This window comes from Phoca vitulina, unplaced genomic scaffold (assembly GCF_004348235.1).
Source record: "Phoca vitulina isolate PV1807 unplaced genomic scaffold, GSC_HSeal_1.0 scaffold115, whole genome shotgun sequence".
NCBI lineage: Eukaryota > Metazoa > Chordata > Mammalia > Carnivora > Phocidae > Phoca > Phoca vitulina.
In genome coordinates this window covers 366,041-376,985 of record NW_022589818.1, presented here as the reverse complement: position 1 = coordinate 376,985, position 10,945 = coordinate 366,041, and the positions used below count along the sequence as shown (strand labels likewise).

At 59.9% G+C, this 10,945-nt stretch overlaps 1 protein-coding gene across 1 annotated transcript in view; it reads left to right on the top strand.

Annotated features, from left to right (window-relative positions):
- Positions 1-10,660, top strand: part of BCAN (brevican) — a 17,154-nt gene extending 6,494 nt beyond the window's left edge. Inside the window, 12 exon segments of the mRNA XM_032398334.1 lie at positions 309-436; positions 926-1,219; positions 3,201-3,434; positions 3,934-4,581; positions 7,846-7,931; positions 7,933-7,954; positions 8,487-8,645; positions 9,187-9,269; positions 9,572-9,716; positions 9,986-10,143; positions 10,145-10,177; positions 10,467-10,660. Coding sequence (XP_032254225.1) covers positions 309-436; positions 926-1,219; positions 3,201-3,434; positions 3,934-4,581; positions 7,846-7,931; positions 7,933-7,954; positions 8,487-8,645; positions 9,187-9,269; positions 9,572-9,716; positions 9,986-10,143; positions 10,145-10,177; positions 10,467-10,574 — 2,098 coding nt within the window. The 3' untranslated portion in view covers positions 10,575-10,660.
- The last annotated feature ends 285 nt before the right edge of the window (positions 10,661-10,945 follow it).

Sequence of the window (10,945 nt, the reverse complement as noted above, 5' to 3'; positions counted from 1 at the left end):
GTGGGTGGGGGGCTGAGGACCAGACCGTGAGGTGGGGGGGGGGCTGAGGACCAGACTGTGAGGTGGGGGGGCAGCTGAGGACCAGGGGTTTCTAGTTGTGTCTGAGGTGGGCCCTGGTTCTGCAGGGGGCTTCCTGCTGTCTCAGGCTAGCCATCCGGGGCCCCCTGCCTCCGGGCAATGAGGTTGGCCTGCCCTGGGGGGTGTCCCTGCAGAACCGGGAAGACAGCTGGCTGCATTGAAAGGCAGTGTGGTTCAGGAGGGGCATCCCTGGAGGGCTCCCTGATGAAGGCGTCTGTACTCGCCCCCAGGTATCCCATACAGACCCCACGAGAGGCCTGTTATGGAGACATGGATGGCTTCCCTGGGGTCCGGAACTACGGCGTGGTGGACCCGGACGACCTCTATGACGTCTACTGCTATGCCGAAGACCTAAATGGTGATCGGGGGTGAGGGGTTCTCGGGGTTCTCTGCCCTCGTCCAGCGCTGTCCAGAGGTCCTCCTGGGGCCTTGCTGGACCTGTCATCCCTCATGTGTTCAAGCGGGCATCCAGGGGGCATCCAAAGAAACAACCCAGGTCCCACCCTGCGGACACTGTCATGGAAGCAAGTTCATGGCCAAAGCCTGGGCAGGTGGCCGGAGACTGGCTCTGGGTCTCGCCCTGCTGCCACCTGCTGCGCATCTCTCTACCTTTTAGCATCTCTGGGCCTCACTCCTTCTTTGCGGATGAGGAAGTGGAGCCAGGCCCCTCGGAGTAGTGACATCTATCCCGAGGCTCTACCCGAGCTTTGACCTGAAATAGGGTAGTTGATGCCATGTCTCAGATGCGGAGACAGAGGCCCGGAGAAGCCAGCCGAGGGTCTCTGCGGGAGCCCAGGGTGGAAGGGGCTCCCAGCTTCCGGTGACCCAGCCTCGTCTCCCCTCCCAGGAGAGCTGTTCCTGGGCGCCCCTCCGGACAAGCTGACGCTGGAGGAGGCACGGGCGTACTGCCGGGAGCGGGGTGCGGAGATCGCCACCACGGGCCAGCTCTACGCAGCCTGGGATGGCGGCCTGGACCGCTGCAGCCCAGGCTGGCTGGCTGATGGCAGCGTGCGCTACCCCATCGTCAGGCCCAGCCAGCGCTGCGGGGGCGGCCTGCCGGGCGTCAAGACGCTCTTCCTCTTCCCCAACCAGACTGGCTTTCCCAACAAGCACAGCCGCTTCAACGTCTACTGCTTCCGAGGTGAGCGACCTCCCTGCAGAGGCTGAGACGGCCCGCTGTCTGTCAGGGACACAGAGCTGAGCCGGGGCCCCACCGCGGCTCGGACCCACGTTTCTCCGGTCTTGGCCGCTTGCCTGAAGGAGCCCTGGGTGACGCTCGGCTTGGCACCTAAGGTCCTCGTTCTGCTTATGCCTTCTGGCTTGAGCTGTGTGGCCTCGGGGAGCACCTGCCTCTCTGTGCCCCCTCACCTGCCTTCCCTTCAGGCATCCACGGCTTGCCTCTCCAGGGTCAAAGCCACCTCTTCCGTTTTGGGCAGTTGGAGAGGTTTCCATTTCTGGTCAGCTCATTAGTAGAGCAGAGATGACGGACATTCTCTGAATCCAATGAATTGTCTGCTCCAGTTAACATCATGCTCTCAAGAGCCCTCACGGGGCTTCCAGAACCTTCAGCTTGAGGGTGTCAGATCTTTAACCACCAAGTGTTGATGGACAGACACAATTCCCCCCACAGGGAGCAGGTCCTCAAAGACAGCTGGGTGTAGAGATGGCTTTCTGACCACATCTTATATTGGGGGCTGACGGGAAAGCAGTGCCTGGACCCCCAGAGGCACAAGGCCCAGATCAAGGGTGGCTGACAGTCATGGGGTGTCTGGGTCTTCACTGCACTTGTGAGCCCGCAGTACTGGTACAGGGCTGGAGGCAGAAATGAAAGGAGAATCCCCTTACCTTCAGGGAGCTCCTGGTCTGAAGGGGAAAGACATTTCTGCCATGGGAGCCTCCAGTCCAAGAGAAGATAAGATGCCTTGCTCCCAGCATGAGGAGAGACTGAGAGAAAAGCATCACTTCTGCTGGGACAGATCTCCAAATATATTTAGTCCGGGGCAAGGGAGCGGGGGGAAGTGAAGTCCATAGGAAGGCAGGTCCATCTGGGAAGGCCAACTGGAAGAGGGATGATGATGACGATCACAATTGCAGGGAACATGTCTTTGCACTGCTCATGACTATGTGCCGAGCACTGTCCCAGAAAGACTCGGAAAGAGCAGCTAAATGGAGAGGAGGGGGAGGGAGAGGATGACCGGTTGGGAACAGGTGGAGGACAGAGGCGGGCAAGGGCATGGCTTTGCTCGCCTGGCAGGAGCAAGGCTCACTGGAGCAGGTGATGGGGGCAGGACGTGCTGTGCCGTCACGTCTGGCTGAGCACCCACAGCCCTCGGGGCTTTTCTTAGCCCGATGCCACCATCGCTTCATTGGTTTTCTGATCTTGGTTCTCTTCTCCAAAGACAGGTAATCCTTTCTAAAGCTCCAGTTGTTTGAAGGGAGCAGCTCCCTGAAGGATGGGGTAGCCCCTGTCTTTGCCCTCCTGCCCCAATGCTGAGACCCTCAGGTGGTGACTGCTGACTGTCCTTCCCGCACTCCGCCCTTCAGCTCTCCTGGGTGTTGGTCACCTGTCCCCTTCCATTTCAAAAGTCTTGGGAGCCCTGGGAGCCCTCACACCTTGCTCCAAGAGCAGGGTCCCAAGGTGCTGAGACCACCTCTCTATCCTTCTGCCTCCATCTCCTTACTCAAGGGACTGTCTCTCTCCTGAGCCTTTCCTGACCACTCTATCTAAAGTAGTATTCCCCAGCATTCTGTCTCCTGACTCTGCCTAATTGTTCTTTATATGATAACATTATAATATATGTTTTTTTGTTTGTTATCTGTAGCTAGGCTATAAACTCCCTTAGGGCAGGAGGCTTGCTTACTGTTCTTCACTGTATCCTCAGTGCCCAGAAGAATGCTTGGCATGTCACAGAGTGGGCCCTTGATTAATTCTTGAGGAACAAGTGATGAACTCCCTCAGTGCTCCCTGGGTCCCCTGGGTCCTCCACAGGAAGGATGAGTGAGAATTGAGAGAGTCTCATGGTCTTTGAGTCCAGTGCTGAGACCGTGGGTCTGTCCACGGCTGTGGCTAGAGGGCAGAGCCACCTGGTTAACCTCCCACTGGCACTTCCCTCCTGACACAGACTCTCCCCAGCCGTCCGCCATGCCTGAGGCCTCCGGCCCAGCATTGGACCCAGCCTCTAATGGGCTGGAGGCCATTGTCACGGTGACAGAGACCCTGGAGGAACTTCAGCTGCCTCGGGAAACTGTGGAGAGCGAGTCCCGGGGAGCCATTTACTCCATCCCCATCGTGGAGGATGGCGCGGATGGAAGCTCCACTCCAGAAGACCCAGCAGAGGCCCCGAGGACCCTCCTCGGTAACTGGAGTCCCCTAGTAAGAGAAGGTGGGGGTGAAGGTGTAAGCCCAGGGTGCTGCTGGGCTTACGGCTGGCACGACTTGTCCTGTTCTTTCTCAGCATCTCCTCGATGCAGGGCATCTCTCCAGTAATCTCCCAACCCTTGCCTTTCCAGCACATTCCACTCCCAACTCTCTGGGTCTGGGGAGGAGGGTGCTCCCTCCTTTGTTCCCTCCTCCCCCTTAGCTACCCAAAATAGACTAGAGGATTTCAAGCCTAGGAGAGAGAGATACAATGACTGTGTTTTTTCCCTGGGCTGATGAGTGCTCACAGAGCCTTCTCCAGGTAGTCTCAGTATTGCTGCTCAAGCTGAAGGTCTTCTGGTGGGGAGCAAAGACAGCCTATCCCAGGGGCAGCCTTTCCCCTCGCCCCCAGGCCTCCCCTTCCCACCCCTCCCCTGCAGCGTTCCGGTCGGGGGCTGGTGCTGTCCCTGGTGCTGAACCATCTGTGCTTTGTCTAGAATTCGAGGCGCAATCCATTGTACCTCCCCTGGGGTCCTCAGAAGAGGAAGGCAAGGCTTTGGAGGAAGAAGAGAAATACACAGATGAAGAAAAGAAAGAAGAGGAGGAAGAGGAGGAGGTGGAAGATGAGGCCCTGTGGGCCTGGCCCAGCGAGCTCAGCAGCCCAGACCCAGAGACTCCTCTCCACACTGAGCTAGCCCTAGAGGAATCGCTCTCCCACGCATCCCCACCACCAGCGAGTGCAGTCCTACAGCCTGGTGCATCACCACCTCCCGATGGAGAACCAGAGGCTCCCAGGCCTCCAAGGGTCCTTGGACCACCCACTGAGACTCTACCCACTCCCAGGAACGGGAAACTGGCATCCCCGCCACCTTCCACTCCGGTCGGGGAGAGAGAGGTGGGGGAGGAGGCTGGTGGTCCTGAGCTGTCTGGGGTCCCTCGAGGAGAGAATGAGGAGACAGGGAGCTCTGAGGATACCCCTGCCCTGCTTCCAGCCACACGGGCCCCTGAGAGTGCCAGGGAACTGGAGGCCCCCTCTGAAGAGAATTCTGGAAGAACTGTCCCAACAGGGACCTCAGTGCGGGTTCAGCCAGTGCTGCCCACTGACAGCGCCAGCCAAGGTGGAGTGGCCGTGGCCCCCTCATCAGGTAACTTTGCCCAAGGCTCGACCTTCCTCTTTCTCCTCCTTCCCTTTCTCCCCCTTAAGCTCTGGGTCACATGACCTATGGTCCTTTAACCCCCGTTGTCCCAGCCTCTCCTATCCTTTGCCTTCGTTCTCCTACACACGTCTACCTGCAGGTGTCCAGTCTTGGATGCCGCACCTGTGACATCCATCCCCGCTCTCTGATTTCTCACCTCATGACCCCCAACTCCGTGGCCCCACCCTGTGACTCCAGCCTCACCACTGACCACCTGGGGCCCTTTCCTGCCCTTGGCTCTCCACCTGTGACTCACCGGCCCCACAGATCACCCCCAGCCTCATGCACCTTAAGTGCCCTGGGGGCTTATTGTACTCTTTGGGGCCCAGGCCCCTCTCCTGCTACCCCCTCCCCCTCCAGTGTGCCATCCCCTTCAGCCACCCCACTGATATCAGGGGAGCCTGGGATTACATCCCTGCCCTCAGCCTCTGGGGTCTAGGAGAGCCCTTATCCCCGCAGAGCCTTAAGCGACTACTTCTGTGAAGTATTTTTTCGACTGTTTCATGGAAAACAAGCCTTGGAAATAAATCTCTATTAAACCACTTTATAACCAAAACTCTGGCACCCTCTGTCTCCATCCCCAGCTGTCTGCCCTTTTCATTCCTTGGATTTGTGTTGCGGGCAACTCTCTGATGCTCCCCTTCGCACCCTGTTTCTCCCTCTCCTCTCTCCCTTGCTCTCTGCGCCTCTCTGCCTCCTCCTCTTCATCCTCAGCGAGTGCATTTTCCTGTCCTCCCTTCTAACACGCTCACTGGTCCCTCATCCTCCCCTCTCAGGCTCTCCTCTGCCTTCCTTCTTGACTGCCACGAGCCCAAATCTGAATGTACAGAGGAGTCAGGGTCCATCAGTCTGCGGGACTGCCGGGAGTTGTAGTCCCTCACTCCTGATGGGGAGAAACCTCCGCCAGCCTGAGAGTGTGTGTGCACTTGTATTCACTTCTGATCCATCTTGGTGGCTCCCTTCTAGAGCTATACATACAGACTAGTGATGGAGGAAGTCCATCTTAGTGTAGAAGCCCATCCCTGGCACCCGGGTACCCCAGCCTCCCCCATCACAACTCAGCAGGGGGACGGGATCTAACTTTCATCCCACTGCCCACAGCCACCCCCTCCTTCACTGGCCCCTGCACTAATGACCACCTCACCCCTCGGAAGAATGGTCTCACTCTCCTTGAACCCAAAGGATCTCAAAGTCCCTGATGCTGGAGAAGACACAAACCAGGAGGCGAGGATGGAGAGGAAATGTAGAGGGGAAGGAGTGTGGAGTTAGGTTCTGGGGTCTGAGAGAAGTCCCACTGACACAGGGAAGGTTGAGCTTCCCAATGGAGACCCTGGAGAAGGCTGGGATCCTCCCAGTCCCAGGACCGTCCTTCCTAGATGGTCCAGGGTGGGCTAAGGGCCCCTGCATCACACCCAGCCTTGCCCATTTCAACCATTGGCTCCCTGCCCAGCTGGCCTTGGAGTTGGGTGCTGTGTGGGTTGGGAGGGGGTTTGGTGGGAAGAGAAGCAGCAGTGGAGTCTCTGGGGTATCTTAGTTACCCCACCAGGAGGTGGAGGGGTGTCCTCTGGCCTGCTATTGCAGCAGGAGGGAAGAGCTTTCTGGTCGTGTATAGTAGGTGGCCCCAAGAGGGGGAGGAAGGAAGAGCAGAATGTCTCCAGAAGAGTTCCTTCACGTCCACTCTGTCCGTCCTAGGTCAGGTTCTTCCCCCTACAGCCAGGGGAGGGACCTCATGGCCTGGGTGGGGAAGCAAGTTTGGAAGTCTCTGTCCCCCAGGAAAGTGTGAGGAATGGAAGGGGCTTTAGGACACCTACCCTCTGTGGGGCCTGGTGCTTCATGGGTTAAGTAAAACAGCTCCCCTCCCCCTTTGCCTGGGGAGCTAGTGCTGGCAGCTTGGAAGAAACTATTGGCAGGCTAGGAGGGGAGGTGACAGAGTGGGTGCTGGAACAGCTGGTTCATTTCACCCCAAACAGCTAGGTCATCCCAGCAAAATTCTTGGGATCACCTCCAGCTTCTCCTCCCCCTTCTAGCCCGAGGGAAGCACAGTGGGCCTTGCCCTTGGCTGCTAGGGGTATGGCCTGCTCTGAAGAGTCCCACTCAGGGCTGATTTCCCCTCCCAAGCTGAAAGCCCAGCCCTGCACTGTCAGTCTATGGGGCCATCTTCCCCTTCCTGGACCAGAAGGGGTGAAATCTGCCCATCCAGCCCTCAGGCCTGGTCTAAGGGCAGCCGCCTCCCATCCCAGGATCCAAAGGAGGAGAGTCCAGAGAAGGCAGGTGACCCAGCCAGACAACAGATGGCAGGCCTTCAGGGTCCTGTGTCAGTCTAAGAAGACTGCCTGGAGGAGAGAGTGCCAGAAGAAGGGAGAGAGATGGATCGGAGGGGTTTCTAGGCTGGGGAACGTGCAGAAAGCCCGAAGTGGAGGGGAGTCTGGGGAGATAAGAGGGGAGGCAAGAGGCTGCATGGTGCTGAGTGTGAGGAGCTGGCACTGTAGGACTGTGGGAGCCCACAGCTTCATTCCTGGGGGGCGGGCGGCGATGAGGGCATAGTGTCAGGGAAATAACGTTGGTGCTTCACTGTGATAGTGCTTCCCATTGGTGCTTCTGGGGTTGACTTTACCCCCTCCTGTAGACAGCAGAAGAATAGCTAGCCTGCCCCCACCCCCGAACGTCAGGTCCCAGAAGCAGTAAGGGACCAGCTTCAGCTCTCTGTCGCTATGGTGGCTGTCCTCTCCTCCGGTTTCACCCAGCCCACCTAAACTGTACAGAACTGTCAGGGACCTGGCCCCAAGACAAGCGGGTGGGGGACTAGCCTCCAGGTCCAGAGGGGTAAAGTGACCTGCGCAATGTCACTCAGCAGAGCCAGGAGCGAGATGAGAGTCCAGCTCTCATGACCCACAGCCCAGTGTCTTTCCCTTTTGTGGGGTTGGGTTCTGGGGGCCTTCCTGGCCACTTTCCCCCAGCCTGTTACCCTGGGTCCACACTGGTGGCCACGGCAATGGCCAGCACAGGGCTGAGACGATGCTGAAGGAGAGGTGCTGAGGGGGGTCAGCATGGGAGAGGAACCCAGAACTTAGGGTTGGGCTGACGGTTAAGGTGCCGTGAGAGCTCCCAAGACAAGACGGTCTGGGCTGTGGGCTCTCTGAACCCTCTTCTGGGGGGCTCAGGCCGCAGAGCTGTGCCCCCTGCTCCCCCCACCTCACTTCTCTCCCCCCTCAGGTGACTGTGTCCCCAGCCCGTGCCACAATGGTGGGACGTGCTTGGAGGAGGAGGAGGGGATCCGCTGCCTGTGTTTGCCTGGCTATGGGGGGGGACCTGTGTGATGTTGGTGAGTGTGTTGAGGGGCGGTGGGGGGGTAGAGCTGAGGCCTGGACCCTGCCGCAGTGTGCTAGCTCTGCACCCCAGAGGGAGGGCACCGGTTTGGGCCTTGTCATTAATGAATCCCCATTTTAGGCAAATCACATAACCTCTCTGAGCCCTACCCTCGATTTCCTCATCTGTTAAGTGGACCACACATACCTTTCTCAAGCGGTCCCCCAGCGAGGAGTGCACAGCGTGCACCTGCCTCTGGCCCTACTTGCCAGTTCTCTTCTGGGAAGAGAGGAGGGCACAGCCCTTCTCTAGGATGGATTTTGCGGAGACCCAGTCCGGGACTCCCGCCCTCGCCCTCGTTGGTCCCTGGCGCTCAGAGGACGAAACCATCAAGGCCCCCTGCACTGGGGCCTCTCGGGGCTCCTCCTCGCCCCCATTCCCCGGGGCCCTTGGGCCCCCGGCCTCCTGCCCCTGAGCCCCGCCCCCTGAGGCTGCGGAGGGAGGGCCGTGGCCCCTCCCGCCTCAGTGAGCCACCCCTCTGTGCCCAGGCCTCCGCTTCTGCAGCCCCGGCTGGGACGTCTTCCAGGGGGCCTGCTACAAGCACTTCTCCACGCGGAGCAGCTGGGAGGAGGCGGAGACCCGGTGCCGGATGCACGGCGCGCACCTGGCCAGCATCAGCACGCCCGAGGAGCAGGACTTCATCAACAGTGGGCTGGGGGCGGGGCTGGGGGGGACCCCGTCACCTGCTCTCTCTCACTCACCCATTAACCGATCATTGATCACGAGTGAGTGTGTGAATTAATTACCTCCCTTGTTCATTAATCCGGGGACTCAGGACTTGGTTCACTTCGTTCATTCCTTCCGGCTCCCGTTCTCCCTCCCTCCCCCGCCCTCCGCGCGTGGGTAGGGGGGCTTCAGCAGGACCCGGCTGAGGCCGGCGCAGGAGGTACACCCGCACCAGCCCGACGCCCCCTGCGGCCCCTCCCCGCCTCCCTGGCTCTGCCACCTCCATCGGCCTCCCCCCCTCTCTCTCCAGTTTCCCTTTTCTGGCCCTGCTGATATTTTTCTTCTCCCCCATCCCTTCCGCCCGGCCCGGGCCGTGCCTTCTATGCGTCCGCGGGCCGAGGTTGGACGGACCGATTGGAAAACCGGGAAGCGCGGGCTGGGTCTGGCGGGAACGGGGAGCGGCGCCACCTGCTGGCAGCGGGGCTCACTGCACACCTGCGTCCGCCCGCGCTTCCTCCCCAGGTCGGTACCGCGAGTACCAGTGGATCGGGCTCAACGACCGGACCATCGAAGGCGATTTCCTGTGGTCAGATGGCGTCCCCCTGGTGAGAGGCTCCGGCTGCCCTTTAGCTGGCTAGGTCGCTTCTTCCAAGCCCTTCTGCCCTCCACCCCCAGTGACCTCATCCCTCACCCTCCTTTTCCTGGTCCCTTCTCTGTCCCTCTTCTCCCTGGGCCGGCCTCCCTTCCTTGCGTTCCTCTCTCCTCCCATCATCCCTCCCCTCAAAGCCCGCGACCTGTCCTTTCACCTCCTGGGCCCCCTGTTTTCTAGTGCCCCTCCCACCCTCCTTCTCGGGCACTCTAGGTCCATCTCTCCCCCTCAACCCCCCCCTCCACCGCGTCCCCCCAGCTCTATGAGAACTGGAATCCTGGGCAGCCTGACAGCTACTTCCTGTCCGGAGAGAACTGCGTGGTCATGGTGTGGCATGATCAGGGACAATGGAGTGATGTACCCTGCAACTACCACCTGTCCTACACCTGCAAGATGGGGCTGGGTAAGGCCGGGCAAGGGGGAGGAGGGGAGCCAAGACAACCCGCGACTGGTGTGTGTGTAGGAGGAAGGGGCAAAGCTACAGAGGAGTCAGAAATGTGTCCCAGGCCATGGGCAAGGCGGAGATAACAAATGAGGTGGGTCCACTAGGAACCTCTGCTCTTTTTTGCATCACATTGTGGCCCTCCCCCCCCCCCCCCCGCCGCATCCCGATTCTGGGAACTGTCACCCACAGAGCCAGGCTCCCAGTTCTTGACTGTGTCCCCCCTGCAGTGTCCTGTGGGCCTCCACCAGAGCTGCCCCTGGCTCAAGTGTTTGGCCGCCCACGGCTGCGCTATGAAGTAGACACCGTGCTTCGTTACCAGTGCCGGGAGGGGCTGACCCAGCGCAACCTGCCCCTGATCCGCTGCCAGGAGAATGGTCGCTGGGAGCCCCCCCCAGATCTCCTGTGTGCCCCGCAGGCCTGTGAGTGCTGAGAGGATGCCGGTGGGGGGCTAGCCAACAGTAGCCCTGGGCTCTAGTCCCAGTTCCACCAGCCACTGGCTGTGGGACCTTGCTCCCATCGCTGCCACCTTCTGAGGCAACGGGGGGGGGGGGGGGGATGCTCTGGGATCCCTTTCAGTGCTGAAGTCTGAGAGCACTGGCCACACTCTGGCCCGGGCAAGTGTTTTGATGAGACCATGACCCCAGAGGGCAGGCTCTGAGACACAGGGAGGAGCCCAGCATAGAGGCTGAGTGTGCCTATCTTTCCCAGGCTCGAGCTCTGCACCCACTGAAGGCCCCAGAAGGACATCAAGGGAGGCTCCTGGGACGCTGGAAGGCACTGCTGACCCCTCCTTCCAGTCCCGCTCCGGGTCCCTAGAGAGCAAGGCCTTCAACACTGCCGCCCCCAGCACTGCCCTCTCCCCCCATCCTCTTCCCACTGCAGGAAGTGACAACAGGAGAGGGGTGGAGCTGGAGTCCAGGGGTTTGTGGGAAGTACCAGGGCAGCTCCCTCTCACCCCTACCCTGGGATCAGGTTTCTCCCCCAGGGCCTCAAGGAAGACCCTAAGTGCCTCAACTGCCCTCTCCTTGCCATCCTGTCCCCTCTGTTCCCCTGGGAGGCACGTGGTCCACCCACTCTCAGATTTCCCAGGGAATGGGTTTGCAGGATGGAGTACCTGTAAAACCAGCAGGAAATAAAGCTGCGTTTGATGCTTCTGTATGAGAGAGAGAAAGCGAGGAGAGTGGGGT